The 21,158-nt window shown below is 35.2% G+C and overlaps 1 protein-coding gene across 1 annotated transcript in view; it reads right to left on the bottom strand.

Annotated features, from left to right (window-relative positions):
• Syngr (synaptogyrin) overlaps window positions 1-21,158 on the bottom strand; it is a 34,483-nt gene that overhangs the window by 8,913 nt on the left and 4,412 nt on the right. The window contains exons 3-4 of the mRNA XM_089102938.1: window positions 19,279-19,516; window positions 5,184-5,326 (exon numbers count right to left, since the gene is read on the bottom strand). Coding sequence (XP_088959064.1) covers window positions 5,184-5,326; window positions 19,279-19,516 — 381 coding nt within the window. The remainder of the gene's footprint in view (window positions 1-5,183; window positions 5,327-19,278; window positions 19,517-21,158) is intronic.

The following is a 21,158-nucleotide window of genomic DNA, read 5'->3' as shown; positions in this document are numbered from 1 at the left end:
AGGTCGCATCCAAGGGGTGGCGGTGGAGTAGAGGGTTTGACCCCCCCCCCCGAAATGCTTGCTAGACTCGTAAAATGTAAAAAATGCATATAAATACACTTTTAATTTTTTTTCTGTACCCCCCCCCCAAAAAAAAAAAAATCCTGGATGCAGCCCTGTCCATATGTCTTAACAGGCAAAAAAAGAGCGCAGAAAACAAATGGAAATTGGGGTACATAATTGTCTCTCGAGGTACAGGGAAAGGTAAAGAAAAAATAATCTGGCCCGTAGTAGTCCTACCAGCTAAAAGTCAACTAGCCTACTTAAATTGCCCATATTTCCCCAAACTCGCCAAGATCTACTTTGTGCCGGCAGGATTTTAAATAATACAACAAAATAGGAAAATGTCGCTCAATAATCACTTGCAAAGAAATTCAACTTTAATCCAATTGCACGGCTGATATCCAATATTCAATTTTCTTTGAAATTTTCTGCCTTTTTTAATCAAGTAGCCAAACCCTACACTGTTGTGGCACTATTAGTTTTTACTCCCTGTCTTTTCATGATACTTTGGCGAAGATCCAACTTTTGAAAGTTTCACATTTTCTTAGGGACAAACAGTGGCGGTTCTGGACTCTCTAACGCCAGGGCAAACTATTGAATGCCCTTCTGTCTCCTAAAAATTTTCGGGCCAAATTAATTTTTTTTATTATTTATTAGCAAAATTTTTCATTTATTTAAATCTGACCTTTCTTACTTTATATGTGAATACATATGGGAAAAAATTAAAATTTCGCATTCAATTTGCTTATACTTACAGCCAAACTTGTCCTGTACTTCATTTTAATAAAAATAAAATTTTGAAATTACCAATTTTTTTTATAAATGTCATATTATTTATTTAAAATTTTGGGCCTCTAAAATGTCTGCGCCCGGGAAAGTGCCCTCTCTAGGAACAAAACCCAAATGAGCAGCTGGCGTATTGTTTCCTGACTCTTGGCTCGTTATTAAATTGCGAATCATAGCCTATACTTATAGAAATCTTAAGCCTGCCAGGCACTCTGATAGTATTGTGCCACGAATCCCAAATCCAGGATTTGGCATAAATTCAGAAATCCCAACAAAAAGAAAAAACAGTGCTGGTTTTATTCGAACACTGGGCAAACTAAATTTTTTAGTAATAAATGAACTTCAGAATTCGATGAGGGAAGACAAGTGCTGTGATGCAGTAAATCCACTGTGATGCAGTCAATCCTGGTAATAACTCTGAATAAGACATATATGTGGTGTGTCTTGGAAAGAATGTTTATCATGATTTAAACGATCACAGATCTGGCTTTACCGAGTAGATCTCAAGAAATTTTCCAAGCGAAATTTAGCATACTTTTTCTACTAACAATAATGTTTTTGGAAGCTAACAGAAAATAATTATCAAAAGTGTCAGTAATCAATATGATCTTATTACTGTATATTATCATTAAACATAATTATGGAATTTTTATTATCAATTATAATTTTATACAGTGTAGGTCTATGCCAAAACGAAGCTTTAATTCAGCTGAACGTTGAAACTTTGTCGGCCTTTTCGCAATCAAAAAAAAAAAAAAAAAAAAAAAAAAAAAAAAAAACACAACCAAGGACCATTCAAGGCCCACGAGAACCATCAAAACTACATTTTATCATCCCTGCAAAATGTAAAATAGAGACACAACCTTTCGTTTTGAGAAACCGGCCAACTTAATTGCCTATCGTCAACAATGTAATGAAGTAGGAAAGGTGCCAAGTTTCCGGGTCTTCAGACTAAAAACACCATTTTTAACCTACCTGACAGTTTTCTTTTGAACTACGCACAGTCAGGGTTGCCACCGAGGTTACGTTCATACCATTTTTGGTACGTTTTTGAATTTATGTTACAGTAATGTTACGCTTTTGAATAATGGATAAAATGTACATTTTCTGAGCAATCTATTTTTTCCCCCGTGAAAAAATTCTGCTGTTGCAGATTAATTACAGTGACACGAGTCTTTCACATCGCGGGCATTTTATCACAAAATCCCTCAGTTATTGTATGAGAAAAAACCCATTTCGCTTACTCACATAGTAAGTTAGGATAACATTCTCTTTCATGACATTATCATTTGCAATGATGTGAGAATACTGAGAAAGCAAACAGACTTTACACTATCTTGTCAATAGTGACCAACTTCCATAAGTTGAATTTGAATTTTTCTCAGTCAACAGAAAAGTTTAAATATATATAGGAGCCCTATAACACAGTATAAATATATATACGAATATTCGTATATATTTATACTGTGGTCAACATTCATTCTGAAATTATATGGAGAAGGATCAAGGTGAAGTCAGGAAGAAAAATTTATAATAACAAAAATATGTAAATAATAATAGAAGATATATTCTTTATAATTTATTTATGGGATTATAAGATGATATATGTATTGTTCTCTGGGTAATAAACTCACCCCTCTTCCGATTGGTTGGACATAATACCAGGCTATAAACAAAACTTGCTCTTTTTATATGGGATTATGAACAGCTGATATTGAAAAAATATTTGAAACTGTTAAAATGAGCTAATTATCGGTTATAACCAAGGCTATACTCAAGCACTGAGGAGGGGGTGGGTTAGTTGAGCCGGAATGTTCGATTTTATGGTAGGCCTTTTCCAAGTATCATGATCACTTTTTTGACATTATAACCCCCCTCCCCCTCTGAAGTCCCTCATATCGATCAAGAGACGTTAAACACAGAATGGAGACGTCTTCCTTTTATAATAAGTGAGGCAGATTTAGATGTTAATCTGTCTGTAGTAAAAATTTGGAAGTGTATTACCAATTTAAAAGATGGAACTGACAATCCTTCCTTACAATTTTTCCTAATTTTATACTTACATTGACATGTCTACCACATTCCAGTGCTGGAGCAGAGCGTCATATTTCTAAGTTAAAAACGATAAAGACCCCAAAAGAGCAATTCCTTACCCGAGTTCTAGGGAGATCCCGGATATCCTTGTAAGAAAAGCAAGAAAGTGGAAAAAGTAAACTCCCAAGTTAACCATGCTCCCAAATTGAGTATGTTTGCTTCGCTGTATAAGTATATTATATGTTGTGTCTTAGATCTAGACAAAAATTAAATTCTAAATTAAGTAGTAAACGATTATTTCTTTAAGGTGTTTATCTATAGTTTGCTAAATAAAAATATAATATTTGCCTGTCTTTTTCTTTTAAGTATCCTAAATTATATCCAAATCAACGGCAAATTGAAAACAAGCTAAGCAGGCACGTACACAGGAATTTCTTTCGGGGGGGGGGGGGGGCAAAACCTTCAAACCCATTATTCTGTGAGAAAAATCAGAAAATTATGGGAAAATAGAAAAAATCGTGAGATTTAGGGGGGGGGCCCAGAGGCCCCCCCGGCGTACGTCCCTGAAGCTAAGGCAAACCTTGTCAGAACTTGAGCAAATGCACACTATGCATAATATGCACATGATTTGTTTCATTCCTCCAAATGATTTCGAGGACAATCTCGAGGATTTTTTTAAGGTGAAAGAATGGTTTATTTTCAATTTTCTTGCGTAAAAACAAAGTGTCATTCAAAATTGCTCGGAGAAAAAAGGCAAAATTGCACCAGAATCAACTCGATTTTTTTCTATTGCAAAGTTGTTTATGCTGCAAAAGCAAAAAAAAAGTTCCAATTCATTGAAATCTAGAAAGGTGAAGGGGTGGTTTTAAAATATTTTAATTAAGATAATAAAAGGTACCTTTTAAAATTTGGCGGGAGGCCTTTTAATGAGATTACATAAAAACATATTTTTCAAATTATGGCAGCACCCCTCCCCCTTTAAGTGCCACTCTTGACAGTGAAATAAAGTCCCCTGCCTTCAAAAGAGACTTTCCTATTAAAATTTAAGAAAAAGTTACGTTTTTAAGAGCTTGGACTTTACGAAATTTTTTGGTCTGGTGGCAACTCTGCGCATAGTCAGGGGAAAAAAGGTTCAAATTAATTGATTGACTAATCGTGTGCCCGTTTACAGGTATGATATTCACTACATAAAAGTAATGCTAGGGCTAATGGCTGTTTAAAATAGAAGTGGGCATAATCAAGTTCAATATTTATTCGCTTTAGTCCATTATTCTTTTTATTCCTTTTGTTTTTTAAAGTTTTTTTCTTTAATTTGAACTTGGAGTTCAATGTCTTAGGTTTTAGTTTGACTCTGTGATATTTCGAATCAACATATCGGCATGAACGTGTAAGGCGTTAGATAATAAAATCGTTTTAAACTTGAACTTAAACAAAATTGCACGAACGAGATTCTGTAGAAGACCAAGAAGTATAAAATTAAAATATTAGAAGACTTTAAAAAAATTTTAAATAAAATGATAAAATAAATAAATATTACTAAATAAATTAAATTCATTTATTAAAATAAAAACTATATAAATTTGTATCTCCAAATACGGAAAAATTTGTCATTTTTCAAAAAGTCAGGGAAAATTTTCATGTCATGACTACTCAGTGCTTTCATTCTTAATTTTTTTAAATTAATGATTTTTTAATGATTAAAATATTAATTTTTTTTCGATAGCAGGGAATTCGTCCGATGTTTTGTTAACTTTGGGGATTTTTTTGGCAGATTTAGATAATCCTTGTGTTACGACTGGTAAATATGCTTTGAAATAAAACAAGAACGAAAATGAGGAAAAGAAAAGCTAAAATAAAATGAAAAGGCTCACCCAGATGAAAATGAAAAAGGAGAAAGCAAAATTAGAAAACGGAAGATGAGCTATAGTAAAATGGAAAGTTTAAGCTCGCCCAGCTGAAAATTGAAAAGAAAGAGAAAGCAAAAATTAGAAAACGGAAAGAAGAGCTATAATAAAATTAAAAAGTAAAGGTGCACTCAGTTGAAAATAGAACAGAAGCAGAAAGCAAAAATTGAAAACAGAAAAGAAAGAGAAAGCAAAATGAGAAAACAGAAAAGAAGAGCTATAATAAAATGAAAAAGTTTAAGCTCAGCCAGCTGAAAATAGAAAAGAAAGAGAGAGAAAAAAGAGAAAGCAGAAAAGAGGAGCTATTCTAAACTGAAAAAGTTTAAGCTCACTTAGCTGAAAATAGAACAGAAGGAGAAAGCAAAAATGAGAAAAGGGAAAAGAAGAGCTATAATAGAATGAAAAGCTTGAACTCACCCAGCTGAAAATAGAAAAGAAGTAGAAAGCAATGGCTGCCTGAAGTCCATTAGTAATCACGCTACCCCCTTCAGGTGTCTCAGATTTAGACCACTGATTGGTCAAGTAACAAAATCCAACAAAATAAAGGAATGTCCAGAAAGCTGAAAGAAGAAAATAAACAAGGTAAACCCCGAAGTGACAAAAAGTAGTAATAGACAGATAGATATTTTATCTTAGCCCACCAATAATACAAAAATATGGCGGAGTACCGTCAAACGGGGTTACTTTGAACAAAACAGTAGCTCCCTTGTGTACTGGCCAAACATACAATCTCTGTATATAATCCACAAAGTGTCATTCAAACTGGAATAACATCAGGTATGATATCCGCCTTTTTTCTTCTTCAGTTTGCCACGTACATCGCCGTTGTCTAGTGCTGATGGGTAAGTAATATTGTTCCCATTTGTGTATCGTTTGTAAAAAGTGACATAAATATTTTTAGAGATGTGCGAGGAAGTTGTAATTTGGTAACCTGGTAGAAAAATATAGAACGTTTAAGACTAACCTATTATCGATGTGCTGTTTGCGATGGTTCGATCAGAGAAGAGCTGTTCAAAGTTCCCTCCAGGTTTAGGAAAAAAATGGGGTTACTTTGACCGAATGGTGATGCATGTTCAAAGCTCCCCGCGTGCGTTCAATGTTACCGTTGTCAAATTTGTCAGCTGTAATGTGGAATTTTTGGGTTCCTTTAGACTTGAGGTACCGGGGATTCAGTAGCATATTTAGGTGGGGGCACCCCCCTCCAAAATTCCCCAAGAAATTTTTTTTAGCTTAATCTCTCCTTGCAGCAGTCGCCTTAATTTTTTTGCTGTAGACTTTGATAAGTTAGCAGCGTTAGTAATGCTTCTAAGGGATTTCCCACTCAAATTATGGAAAATTTTAGGCCGCTCCGCGGCAAGTGAACTCCGATTTAGCTTTGTCGATTAAGTCCCAAGTTAGCCAAGTTTACCTTCAAAGATTTAAGAAACTTGCATGTTTAGCAAAGCTCTTACAACATTCTGTTACTTTTCACTTCTTTCTGAGACATTTCCCTCTCAAATTAACAAAATTTTTTGACGCTTCGCGGCGAGTGAAGTCCAATTTCACCTTTCCATCTCATCCACCTCTGCATGGAGCGTTTACTGCAATAGCGTTTACCAGAGCAATATAAATACGCCACTGCTGGAATTGAATATATCGTAATTCTTTCAGGAAGATGCCCCCAACTTATATGCGCAAGGTTGGGAGTCGACCATATGCCAATTACAACGAAAATACTCTTCAGGAAGTTTTAACTGAGCTTTCAAATGGAGCAAGTTATCGTGATGTTTCTACAAGATTCATCATACCTGTTGGCCCTCTTAATAGCAAGATGAAGAATCGGCATACAAAGAAAGTTGGGCATCCCGTCTGCCTTGATAAAGAAGACGAAGAAGTTCTTGTGAAAAGTTTTATAATAGCTGCAGAATGGGGATTTCCTTTCGACAAATCAGATATGCGATGGATAGTTGCATCGTACCTTGATAACATTGGAAAAAGGGTAAACGCTTTCAAAAACAATATCCCAGGTCGTGAATGGGTTGACTCTTTCTTGAGGCGCCACAAAGACCAACTAGCAGTACGAATGTGCCAAAACTATTCAAGAAAGAAAGGAAAAGTGACTCGCCAAGGTCTTACCGACTACTTTGATAACCTTGAATCAACGATCAAAGATGTGCCAGAATTCAATATTTTTAACCTTGGTGAGACAAATCTAAGTGATGATCCAGGCAGAAAAAAGTGTATATTCAAAAGAGGTGTTAAATACCCAGAGCGGATTATGAACCAGACTAAAACTGCAGTCTCGATTATGGTCTATGGTTCAGCTACTAGAGAACTATTGGCTCCTTACGTTTGTTATAAAACAAAGGGTTTGTACTCCAGTTGGAGAAGTGGAGGAGCTCGTGGTACTCGATATAACGTTAGCAAGTCCAGTTGGTTTGAAGGCTATGTATTCGAAGATTGGTTCATGTCTCAGTTGCTTCCGCACCTTAAGCTCTGCCTGGAAGAAAAGTTTTAATAGGCGATCAGCTAAGCTCTCACTTCAGTGACAAGGTTATCAAGGCCTGCAAAAAGAAGATATTGCTTTTGTTTGTTCACCAGCGAATAGCACCCATTTCTTTAACCCCTTGATGTAGCATTCTTTGGGCCAACTAAACGAATCTGGAGAAGAACCCTCGAAGAATACAAGATGCAAAACCCTGCCGAAAATTCAGTCTGAAAGGAGGTGTTTCCGAAGCTATTGAAGCTCCTCTGGGACGAGCTGGCAAAGGATGACAATGTCAACCTTCAAAATGGGTTCACAGCATGCTTTGACAGAAAGCTTTGCATCGAAAAGATACCCGATAGGCGATCAACTGACGAAATCTGTGAGGAAGTTGGTGATTCTGTCATAACTTTCTTGGAAAAAAGGCGGTTTGTCACTGTTGGTACTGTGTCGCGTAAGCGAACAAAGCTTAACAAGGCTCCCGGAAAATCACTAGCTTAATCGAGCGACAGAGAAGATAAAGATCTTGAGGATTCAAGGACGAGTGAAGTGAAATCTGGCAAAGCTAAAATGAAGCCGAATAAAGGAAAGGGAGCTGGAAAAAAGTTACGAGAAGTCCTGAATCTAGACTGCTCATCTGACGACGCATCAGACAACTTGCCGGAAAAACTGTGCGACGATTCCAGTGAACTTAGTTGGGATGAAGGCCAGAACAGTGAAGATGAGGGTGGTGACAATTCTACTTGTAAAAAGGACTCAGATCCCCCAATTAAACTGTCTGACTTCTATGCTGTGTTCTATGATAAACATTTCTACATTGGGCGAGCAGAAGACTTTCCAGATGAGGGGATGGTGAAGTTCAAATTTATGAAACGTGTGAGCAATGCTGACTTTAGTTACAACTGACATAAGAAAGATGATGTCAGTGTTGTTGAAGAAAGATATGTTCTCGCTGGACCACTCGTTCGAAAAGGACATGGCCCCTTCCAAATTGCAGGGCACCGTGAAGTTGCAAAGTCATACAAAAAACTTTGCAAAGAACACAAGTTCTAGCGTCCGGTCTCCCGGAATTTTTCTGCAAGTTCTGTTTTTTGACATGATCTTAGTCTAATTGCCTGTGTTTTTTCTTAATTTTGTTCAATATAAGCGACCTTTTTTACATTGAATCTTAGAGAAAAAAGTCTGTAAATAAGTGGTTGTTCAAACTTACCCAAAGCATGGCCAACTTTGAATAAATTAGGAAATTACATGAACAGTACAGAAAATAAAATAACGTCGTTCGAAGTTGGACGAAGTGTGGGTTACTTTGAACACCATTTTCAGAAAAAAAAATTATGGCCATGTGGGAAGGGATAGAAAAAATCTGCAACGTCCACCCTCTTCAGCGGTCAGAAATACATATGGAAATGTTTTTCTAGATTGTTACGTTACCATTTACAAACGTTATTGCGAAATAAAGGAGAAAAAAAGGTACTTTTAGTTCAAAGTTACCCCGTTTGACGGTACAAAGAGAAAAAGAGAGAAGAAGAAGAAGAAAAAAACAGCACGAAAACCACTAACTGGAGCAACAGCAACCTTATAAGAAAATCGAAATATATTTTCTTTTGATTATTATCTCTTCTAATCAGCAGTTGTACCAAACCAATTCTGCTCAAGTCATCCTCAGGGCTATACTGTGGTGTTTATCCTCCCCATAGTATAGTGCAGACGGTTTGATATTATCGATTCTTCCTTCTTGTTTTTACTTTAATTTTTGTGTTTTAAAGCTTTTTCCAATAGGCAATGATTAGAAGTGCTCCAAAAAAAAAGTCCCCCCAGATCCCTAATCAAATTCCAGTGAAAGTGTCATAGTGAAAGATACCCATCTTGGCTGGTCAAGCACCCTATCTCAAAGTTCTAATGATAGCTCCAATTCGGAGAATAGGACAATGATAAGTGTAGGGTCTAATGTAACCATAAACGATGATAATGGGTTTCAAGAGGTCCTCTAGAAGCTCTAAAAAAAATGAAAAAAATCTCCCCAATTAAAAGCATTTCCCGTCTCCCTGCCCAAGATACTCCCTCCAAAAACTTAGGAATTTACCTTAAAATTACTCCCACTACCCCCTTTGAAATAAAAATGATCACTGCAATAAGAGTTGCAATTTTTAAATTGCTAAAATCAATGTTCTCTCTTAACATTAACCGTGATGGATCTCTTCTAATAGCTGTAGAAGATCAGAAATCAGCAGATACAATAATTAACCTAAAATCCCTTCTGAATACCCTAATTATTCCATCTAATTGGAACCCAAAACAATCATCAACAAAAATTATAGTTCATAGTGGTCCCCCAAAGATATCGGCTCAGGAGTTAAAAGAAGGCCTCTCAGATAGGGCTGGAAACATAATCCCAGTTGAGGATGTTTCTCAACTTGTAAAATTTAATTCTAATGGTCTAAAAACTAGTAGATCTTTCTTATTCACACTAAAGGATAAAATTGATATCCATGAAAAATTATTCCTATTTGGGCAAATCAAACCACACAAGGAATACAAACCTAAGCCTATTCAGTGTCAGAAGTGTTTCAAACTGGGACACACGACAAACAAATGCAATGAAATTCTCCAAGAGTGTAGTAATTGTAAATCCTTCCATCCTAAAGAGCTGATAACTTGCAACAACACTCAGCCTACATGCATCAATTGCAAAGGCCCACATGAATCTACAAATAAATCATTATGCCCTGCATACAAAAAAAAGAGCTCTAACACTCCAAATATCAACAGAGAAGGCCATCCCATACCCCATTGCAGCAATAGAAGCAAATGCTGCCCAACAATACCAAATAAAGCCTGTAATGAAACCAACCAAAACCCCCCCGTCGAATGGCCCCCATGCATCAAGCACCCCATATAAAACACCATCTTCTAAGCCCCCTAGCTCAAATTCCTATCAGGAAGAATCACCAGGCCAACAAGCCTCCTTTTCCGGTGAGATGAGGCCAGCCTGGCCCTCCCTTCCAAGAAGAAACAAACCAGAAACACTACCAGGAATCTATCCCTTAACCAACAAACAGGATGCACTACCAAAAATGCAATCCCCAAATATATGCTTATTCATTCTAAACTGTAATGCAGTTCAGCCCATTAACATACATCAACTACTGAAAACAAAAATTATTGCAGGATTGGAAAAAATTTAAGTTCCAGATGATAATGCTGATTCAAGCAAAAAAAGATCTTGCTTTACTTTCGACAAAGCTGAACATTGATACACAGTCATATGATGAATAAATCAACAACACAACATTTATCAATACTCCAATGGAATGTAAGATCACTCACAGAAAATAAGCTAAATGAACTAATATCATTTATGAATAATAATTCCATTAATATTGCTTGCCTCCAGGAAACTCATTTAACCCAAACTCAACAAATTAAGTCTCTGGGATATACTATCCTGAGAAAGGATAGATCTTCAGAGAGAAAAGGAGGTGGTGTAGCTTTATTATTAAATAATAATATAAAATTTTGTGGGATCAATTTTCCAGATTTTGAAAATGATGTTGATGTAAATGGTATAAGTGTTTGTCTGAATAATTTAAAAACCTACATAATAAGCTTTTTTAACCCTAATGGCCAAACTACAGATGCCAAGGATTTATTTAATTATATAAATAATTCTAATATGTTAAAAAATATCATTATTTGTGGTGATTTCAATGCCCACAGCCTTTTGTGGGGGAATAAACCAGCAAATAAAGCTGGTAAATTTATTGAGCATATGACTTCAAATAAAAATGAATTAGCTGTTGCTACCCCTCCAAACCTGAATACATATTTTAACCCCAAAAGTGGCAAATTCTCCAAAATTGACCTACAAATTGTGTCTTTAAATTTTTGGAACAAAATTTACATAAATAAAATTGATAGTCTATGTACAAACCACTTTGTTATAGTTTGCTTCCTAAATGAACCTGCCGAACCTTTATTTCATACCTCCAAATATATCAACACTAAAGCAAATTGGTCTATTTTCCAAAATAAGCTAAATGATGAAATTATAAGTTTCACCCAAAGTTCATGCATTTCTAACACAACAGTTGACACACATGCTGAAGCGTTGACATCTTTACTAATAAATACAGCTAAACATGCTATCCCCAGGACAACACCTAAGAAAACATTCCCTAAACAAATTCCTAAAGCATGGTGGACAAATGAGTGCCTAAATAAATGGAGGATAAAAAAGGCAGCTAGGACAGAATTCATAATAAAACCAACACCTGCTACATATTTAAAAAAATTACAAGCAGAATCTAATCTAAAAATTAATATAATATATGCTATATATAAATACTGGAATAATTTTTCAAATAATCTCTCAAGAGAAAATCATGTGAAGATTATAAATAAAGTCATAAGCCACATATATTGTAAAAAGACTTTTCCCAACCCACTCCTGTATGATCTTATACATAATAATACCCATTATGGAAATGATAATGAAAAGGCTAACCTATTTGCAACTCTTTTTGTTATTAAGCCAACATCAAATAATCAAAGCAAACTGTCCACAATTCCTTTGAATCCTTGTTACCAACCACGCCCAGGATCCGAGTACATAACTAATCAATTTTCAATCCAGGAATTGAATAATGCAATACATCATATTAGGTCCAAAACTAGCAGCAGCTATGACAATATACACCCTACATGGATAAAGAATCTCACACCTTCATACAAACAAGAACTGCTAAATTGTTATGATCACGCTTGGGCATCTTCTAGGTTCCCCAATATATGGAAATGTTCGTCCCTCCTACCAATCCTAAAGAAAAATAAACCAAAAGATAACCCTGAGTCTTATAGGCCCATAATGATTACACCTGTGATGGGGAAAATAATGGAGAAAATGATTTATCACAGACTCCTCTGGTTTGTTGAGAAAAATAACATGATCCCACACACTCAAACTGGATTCAGGAAATACCACTCCTCAACAGATGCTTTCATTTTGCTAACAAATGCAATAAATGAATCTTTCTCAAAAAATAATATCCTAGTGGCAGCTTTCCTAGATTTTGAAGGGGCATATGACAATGTGAACTACCAAATCCTTTTAAATAAACTTGCAAACATTGGAGTACCTCCTAAGCTAGTATCCTTTATTAAATCCTTCATATAAGTGCGGAGTTTCATTGTTTGTGTTGGTTAAGCCTCTTCACCCCAAAAGACAATATCCAAAGGCCTAGCTCAGGGAGCAGTCCTCAGTTGCCTCCTATTTGCCCTATATCTCTGGGACATGAACCTACCCCACACGAATCTATAATATGCTGATGATCTGGTGCTATGGTCATCTGGCAACACCTTTCAGATAGCACAGTCAAATCTGCAAAAGTCACTTTTCCAGTTTGAAAAATTCTCTCAACATTCAGATTTACCCATTGCACCCACCAAGTCAAAAATAATCCAATTTCACCGGAAGCGAAACCATGTTAATGCAAAACTAACTCTAAATAAAACAACTATTCCAGAAGATAATAATATTAAATACCTAGGTCTCATGCTTGACCAAAAACTTAATTTCCACCTCCACATTTCAAACACAATAAAAAAATGTTACAGAAAAGCAAATATACTAAAAAGACTTCTTTCCACACCCTGGGGTTGTAAGGAGAAAACCTTACTCCAGTTTTATAAATCACATATAAGACCCCATATTGAGTATGGGCTCATTGTCTATGGTGCATGTGCAAAGACCCAGATGCAAAAAATTTAAGCAATACAAAACGATATAATACGGCTCAGATTTGGTATTAGGAAACCCTCAAGAACCAAGTTTCGGCTTCTTGAGAGTGGTTTAACACCAATAAGGGAGATACGTATCTTTCTCTTGACAAAACATCTTACAAAAATTGAATCAAATAGCTCACACACATTACATAATTGGTTAAGAAATCCAGCCATGTATAGAGGTATTGCAGATGAGTATGCCAATATTCAAAAAAAGTTCCCTGTACCAGCAAAGTCTATTGCACCTACTTTCCCCCACTCCCCTCCATGGAATTGGTCATTTCCCATAATAAAAACTGAATTTTCAAAATGGAATAAAGATTTATCCCCAATTGCTTTTGTTCAGAAAAAATTTGCAGAACTTAATAAAATTACCTATAAAAATCACCTCCAAATATTCGTTGATGGGTCAAAAACGAATGAGAAAGTTGCAAGTGGTGTTTTCCGTCCTCACCTGAAAATTCCAATGAGCGAGAGATTATTTAATAATTTATTTATAACGTTAGCTGAGTTAAATGCCATAATCATGGCATTAGAACACCTTAAGCAAAACCAATCTTTCATTGAAAATTTTGAATAATATTATCATCTATTCCGACTCTTTATCAAGCCTTGAGTTACTGGCCTCAGCTCCTCAATATAAGTTGGACATTGACACTTATCATTGTCAAAGTATTATTGATAATCTTGCTTCAAGTGGCATAAAAACTTACTTTCAGTACATTCCTAGCCACTCTGGCATAAGTGGTAATCATCACGTTGATGAAATAGCAAAAAATGCTATAAATATTGACCAGCCAAGTGGGAGACCAATCCCAATCAGAGATATTTACCGATGGAGGCTATCAGATATTAATTTTAATAAGATTAATCCTATCCTTTCCCCCTTTCCCAATAAGTATCTTTCTAAAATTTATCATATAATTCGTTCTGGAACAAATGGACTAAATTTCCTTGCATTCTCATATAAGATTTCTAATTCAAGTGGTTCAATTCCCCTGTCCTCTCTTTGCAGGCATTGTAATATGAATAATGAAACAATTGGCCATTGCCTATTTGAATGTAATATGCTGGCGTCTGCACAACATACCTTGCTTTCTAAACTGTTAAAATACTTTAAACACCACAAAATCCCGCTATCAGCCAAAAGCCTAACCAACTATACCTGCACACAGAGCATAGAAATCGACATCTATCATCTTATATTTGAACTCCTAGAGTTGAAAGATCTGCTGAAAGATATCTGAATATATATAATAAATATGAGGCAATCAAGCCAGTAGCTCTGTAGCCCACAGAGTGAAGCAAAAGGAAAAGGGCTAAATAGTTTTACTGAAAAGCCCGCTTGCTGTTAAATAGAAGAAGAAGACTAACCAAAAACTGCTTGACCAAAAACTTAATTTCCACCTCCACATTTCAAACACAATAAAAAAATGCTATAGAAAAACAAATATACTAAAAAGACTTGTTTCCACACCCTGGGGAAGTAAGGAGAAAACCTTACTCCAGTTTTATAAATCACATATAAGACCCCATATTGACTATGGGCTCATTGTCTATGGTGCATGTGCAAAGACCCAGATGCAAAAAATTGAAACAACACAAAATGATATAATACGTCTCATATTTGGTCTTAGGAAACCCACAAGCACCAAGTTTGTGCTGATGGAGAGTGGATTAACAACAATAAGGGAGAGACGTAGGTTTCTCTTGACAAAACATCTTACAAAAATTGAATCAAATAGCTCACACACATTACATAATTGGTTAAGAAATCCAGCCATGTATAGAGGCATTGCAGATGAGTATGCCAATATTCAGAAGAAATTCCCTGTACCAGCAAAGTCTATTGCACCTACTTTCCCCCAATCCCCTCCATGGAATTGGTCATTTCCCATAATAAATACTGAATTTTCAAAGTGGAATAAAGAGTTAATCCCCATTGCTTTTGTCCAGAAAAAATTTGCAGAACTTAATACAATTACCTATAAAAATCACTTCCAAATATTTGTTGATGGGTCAAAAATGAATGAGAAGGTTGCAAGTGGTGTTTTCCTTCCTCACCTGAAAATTGCAATGGGCGAGAGATTATTTAATAATTTATCTATAATGTCTGATGAGTTAAATGCCATAATCATGGCATTAGAACACCTTAAGCAAAACCAACCTTTGATTGCAAATTCAAATAATATTATCATATATTCCGATTCTCTATCAAGCCTTGGGTTGCTGGCCTCAGCTCCTCAATATAAGTTGGACATTGACACTTATCATTGTCTCAGTATTATTGATAATCTTGCTTCAAGTGGCATAAAAACTTATTTTCAGTACATTCCTAGCCAGTCTAGCATAAGTGGTAATAATCAGGTTGATGAAATAGCAAAAAATGCTATAAATATTGACCAGCCACGTGGGAGACCAATCCCAATTAGAGATATTTACCGATGGAGGCTATCAGATATTAATTTTAATAAGATTAATCCTATCCTTTCCCCCTTTCCCAATAAGTATCTTTCTAAAATTTATCATAGAATTCGTTCTGGAACAAATGGACTAAATTTCCTTGCATTCTCATATAAGCTTTCTAATTCAAGTGGTTCATTTCCCCTGTGCGCTCTTTGCAGGCATTGTAATGTGAATAATGAAACAATTGAACAGTGCCTATATGGATGTAATAAGCTTATGTCTGTGAAACATACCTTGCACTGTAAAGAGTTAAAATGTTTCAAACATACCGCAATTGTATTATCAACCAAAAGACGCGCCAATTATTCCTTGCACACAGATCACAGAAATCGAGATATTTCACATTAAACTTGAACTTCTTGAGTCGAAAGATCTACTGAAAGATATCTGGGAATAACTAAAAAATAAGTGACAACTAAGACAGCAGCTCTGTAGCCAACAGAGTGAAGCAAAAAGAAGAGGGCTAAATAGTACCAACTGAATAGCCTGCCTGCAGTGAATTAGAAGAAGAACCACTATTTAAAGAAACAACAATTAGACTACATACATTATGTACATTCATAGCTCGTAGATGACGTGCAACGGCAGGAAATCGTAAAGGTGCTGAAGTGCACCTTTTCTAGCATTACTTTCCAGCCCTGCCACAATTTCACGAGGGCTGGAGTTCAAAACTTCTCCAAGAGAAATGAATTTCTCTCAAAGAGCGGTATACGAGTCAAAAACTTCAAATACTTACAAAAAACGGATTTGATCAAAGTCGCTCTGTTTCTGTAAACCATTCCCATAGGGGGAACAGATAAAGAACATAGGTCTAGCCCACTGCTCTATATAGCCTCGCTAAACTTAGGCGATTGTAAGAGTATTTCAGCGGGGCAGGTTTACCATAAGTCAGTCGCAGGTTTGACACCAGGGTGTCAAGGCAAAGGGTTTTCACTGTTTTCTTATCTCGACCATACGGAAGACCTAAGTATTTAAGCGAAGAAGACGGTGCGAATAGTAGCACCATCTACTGATACACTTGGTGCTAACGAATCCCGTTTCATTGGGTTGAAAACCAAAAATTCGGTTTTCCGCCCATTAACTTGTAGACCAGTAGCGCCATAATCAGATACAAGGTGAGACTATCTAAATTATCCAGCAATACATTTAAAGAAAAACTCAACATAAGTAAATCATCAGCATAGCTTATTACTCAAATCACGAAGATCAAGGCTTAACCCACCAGAAATTTGTTTTGTAACCTTAGAAGTCAAAGTGTTAAACAATATCAGACTTAAAGTCGAACCTTGTCGAAGTCCTCAATTAAGTTTAACTGGCGCACTAAGTCTGTCAAGTCCAAGTTTCACTTTTATATAGCTGTTAGAATACCAATATGATAACACAGCTACTATATGGGTATTCACACCACCATCTAGCAGGGTCTGGAAGACAGCAGAATGGATGACTGAATCAAATGCAGCAGAAACATCAACACTATATATATATATATATATATATATATATATATATATATATATATATATATATATATATATATATATATATATATATATATATATATATATATATATATAATATATATATATATATATATATATATATATATATATATATATATATATATAAAATATATATATATATATATAATATATATATATATATATATATATATATATATATATATATATATATATATATATATATATATATATATATATATATATATATATATATATATATATATATATATATATATATATATATATATATATATATATATATATATATATATATATACAACCCAAGTGATTCAGCCTTGGAAAGAATACGGTTACGAAGTCTGTGGCCGAAAGCATAGCTGAGATAATTTCGAAACTCAAACTGTCTGTGGCCAATCACACATTTCGATATAACTTCACTGAGAACCAATCTTCCCAACATTTTGCTCAACGTTCTTGAGACGGTAATCGGCCTATATCCTTCACATTCATTTGCATTTTTCCCTTTCTTAAAAATATTTGAAACGACCCCGGTACAGAACGAGTTAGGGACGGTGGCACTATCTACACACATCCAAAAAAGTAGTTGCAGATTCTGAAGCCAAAGCGGGGAACCATTGCGCAGATAATCACTCCAACACCATTCAAGACCTGGAGGCTTGTTACTCTTCAATCGACGAAAAGCCCCAAAAACACCATTCTTAAAAACCACAAAATAATTTTGCTTTTTCGAAAGCAAATCAAGGCGTAATGTCAAAGAACACCATACAAATACGACATGAAGAAGAATAAGTGAAAATTACAATTGTGAATATATTCAAAAGGACATAAAATAAGATACAGAAATCATAAAAGATTGCATCGATAAGAAATTTGTAAAAGATTGTATGAATACAAAAAGTAAAAGCATTTTTTGCGGAAGGGAGAGTACAAAATGGGAGATGAGAAAATTTTTATGCAATTACCACTCCATATTTAAAGCATAGGAGGGTCCTTTGGATTAATATCAGAGAGATTTCCCCCACATTTAATGTAGAGGTATTCATATGTATTTCCATGGCTGACAACATGAAACTGGTCTGAAGAAATCTCACAGGTGAATCAAAAAAATTTGGTCGAAAATAAAAACAAAAAAATATGAAACGAAAACGAAACTGAAATAACACACATTTCAGGTTTTTGCAAAGCCTCCTCCTGAAAAAATATTTATGCCCAAAATGGCACATTTAATTTGTTTTAATATCGAAAAACAGAATTTCGCTTCGACCTCAAAATTTGCTTGAAAATAATTTCTATGTTAATAGTATTATTTTTTCTCAATAAATAGTATTATTAAAAACGGTACTACGGATCTTTAACCAGTATGGTACTATCAAGGTACTATTTTCCAAAAAATAGCATAACAATGATAGTACTGGTGCAAACCCTCACCCTATTTTTACGCCATTGGTAAATTCAACTACTCCCTTAATTTGAAAGTGTGACTTAGAAATTCCAAACTAAACAAGCAAAACCCATTGATCTCACCTATAGTTGTATCCACAGTGGGAGGGGGGGGGGGGTCAGGGGTTGAGCCCCCCCTCCCAATATCTGTCCAACCCATAAACACGTAACGGAAACGCAAATAAACAAATTTTGATGCATTTTGTTTAACCCCCCCCCCAAACAAAAATCCTGGATATGCTCTTAATCCCACCCCTCAAGATCCAGCACTGCATAGAAAGTAAAATATTTTATTTAATTTCTAATACTTTTGATTAACTTTCTTTAACTAGGCAGTTAGATGAAACACTCCAAAGTTTGACAAAGGACTTTTTTCCTACAGAAGTGCCTCAATGTACCACTCAGTGATATCTACATTAATTGAAGTAACAGTTCCGACCTATAACTGCCCCCACCCTTCCATCCTTATACTGTTTGTCATGCAAGGAGGGGTAGGGGGACAATTCTACCCCCTATGCATGAACAATTCATGCACACAACGAGGGTAGGGGGACAATTCTTTCTCTTGAAATGGTCTAATGTCAATGACACCCCATCCCCTAAAAGAAATTTAAAATTAGAGCCTAGAATTTTTTTTTCAGATTTCTACCCTAAAAAGGAGCAAATTGACTAGGCCTACCGACTCACTTACTAACCCTTGCCTCAAGATACTACCCATCGCTAATTGTATAAATTCTGAATAACTACTTCTCTACAAAAAAATCAAGAAAAAATTATCCTAAGAGATTTCAGTTGTTTAAAGAAAACTCATCATACATTTTGAATCTGGACATATAAATCTAAACTTAAAAAAAAGTACCTGAGAATCCAAAATCGAGCATGATATATCTGCGTCTCATTTTTACAGAAGATATCTGTTGAAAAAACCATTCACCAACCAGAAATCCAATGGCAGCCAAAAATGCAAATACCGCAATGGTTGTGCCATAATTGCAGGCATTCAGATCTTTATTAAATAAGCATACTTCGCGATTCTGCTCCTTATCAAATGCCCATCCTTTTGAAGCGATACTCCCGAATATAATTATAGCAAATAGCTGGAACAAAAAGAATTTCAATTAGCTATATTCACTCAAGTCTGCACAGAGAGATAAGAACAACATATCCACCAAAATTTCTCTGTAAGATATGACCCTTTTCTATTAGAGATAGTACCGCCAAGATTTCGCAAAGGCAAATTACTAAGAAGCATTTCCACGCAAACTACAAAAAAAATATTTGGAAAGTCAGCTTTCGGTTTTTGACAAGATGATCAAAAATTCTAAAGATTAAAACCTTATAGGTGCAAGGGTCTGGCTGATTTTTGGTGGACTGATCAGCTAAGAGCCAATATATGAAGCAATTCAATTTAATTTGTAATATTTTTTAGGTTCCAGGGGATGCCTCATTTTCTTCTTTAGGTTTTCTAAGAAGAACAACCCTGCCAAGATTTCGTTGTATGGTACGCCTCTTTTGATTACAGATAGTTCCACCAAGATTTTAGATAATATTTATAGATTAATTTTATAATATTTATTTTAATATTTATAATTTATTTAATGTTTCATTGTAATTAATATTTATGTCATGTAATCAATATATATGTAATTAATATTTATATATTAATTATATTTATTTATTTAATGATAATATTTATTTTAAAAGGCTATCGAAGCTCTACAAGAGCCAAATTCTCTTCATGTCAGGTAAATAAAACCGAAAAAACAGATACAGCAAGACAAAATTTAAAAAATATCAATCAAGTGGAAAAATAGCCAATTAAATGTAACGCAACTTAGAAAATATGACAAAATAAAATCAATTTCAAGAACTAAAATTAACTTAATGTGATATATGGCAAAGGGAGGGAGGGGGACATAAATCATAATTCATTATGACAAACAACTATCACAGGCTAAAAGATAAAAATAGAAGAATTCGTATTCCAAGTCAAATACTGTAAAAATAAAAACAATTGAAATCAAAATGTAAATTAAGTGTCAAAAAGAAATATCATAGGTAGAAATATCATTTTATTTTTCTTTCTCCATGCCTATATTTTTCTTTCTCCTTCGTACCGACGGAGTTGTCGTAGAAGCTTCGAAAAGAGCTCATTCGATTGGAAATTGGAGTGGGTAGTGCCCTTTTTAATAGTCGAAAGTGATTGGAGGGCTACTAGCCTCCCGACGCCCATCATTCCCCCACATCCAATCAAAATTTTGAGATAGCCATTTTGTTCAGCATAGTTGATTTCCAGATAGAAAATATGTTTTTGATGAAGACACTCCCCCACAACCATCCGGGCAAGGGTTTTAAGTTATGCCCTGAGGGCATATAAGAACGATATTGGCACAATGCATCATTTATTATTTTTTTTCCTTTAGAGCGGGGCCCTTCGTATTGAAGAAGTTGTCGTAGAAACTTATAAAAGGGCTCATTCAATTGAAAATTGGAGTGGCTTGTGCCCTTTTTAATAGTCGAAAGTGACTGGAAGGTAACTAACACCCGTTCCACGCCCACCATTCCCCCAAACACATCCAATCAAAATTTTGAGATAGCCATTTTGTTCAGCATAGTTTTTTGAGGAGGACACTCCCCCAAAGCCCTCAGGGCAAGGGTTGTAAGTTATGCCCTGGGGGCATATAAGGTTTTTATAGAAGCCATCGTCGTAGAAACTTCAAAAAACGCTCATTCGATTGG

The sequence above is a fragment of the Artemia sp. Qi Xiang Cuo genome, chromosome 17 (assembly GCF_049724085.1).
Source record: "Artemia sp. Qi Xiang Cuo chromosome 17, ASM4972408v1, whole genome shotgun sequence".
Taxonomy (NCBI): Eukaryota; Metazoa; Arthropoda; class Branchiopoda; order Anostraca; family Artemiidae; genus Artemia; species Artemia sp. Qi Xiang Cuo.
Note: the sequence above shows the minus strand (reverse complement) of the source record. Positions and strands in the feature narration are given on the sequence as shown.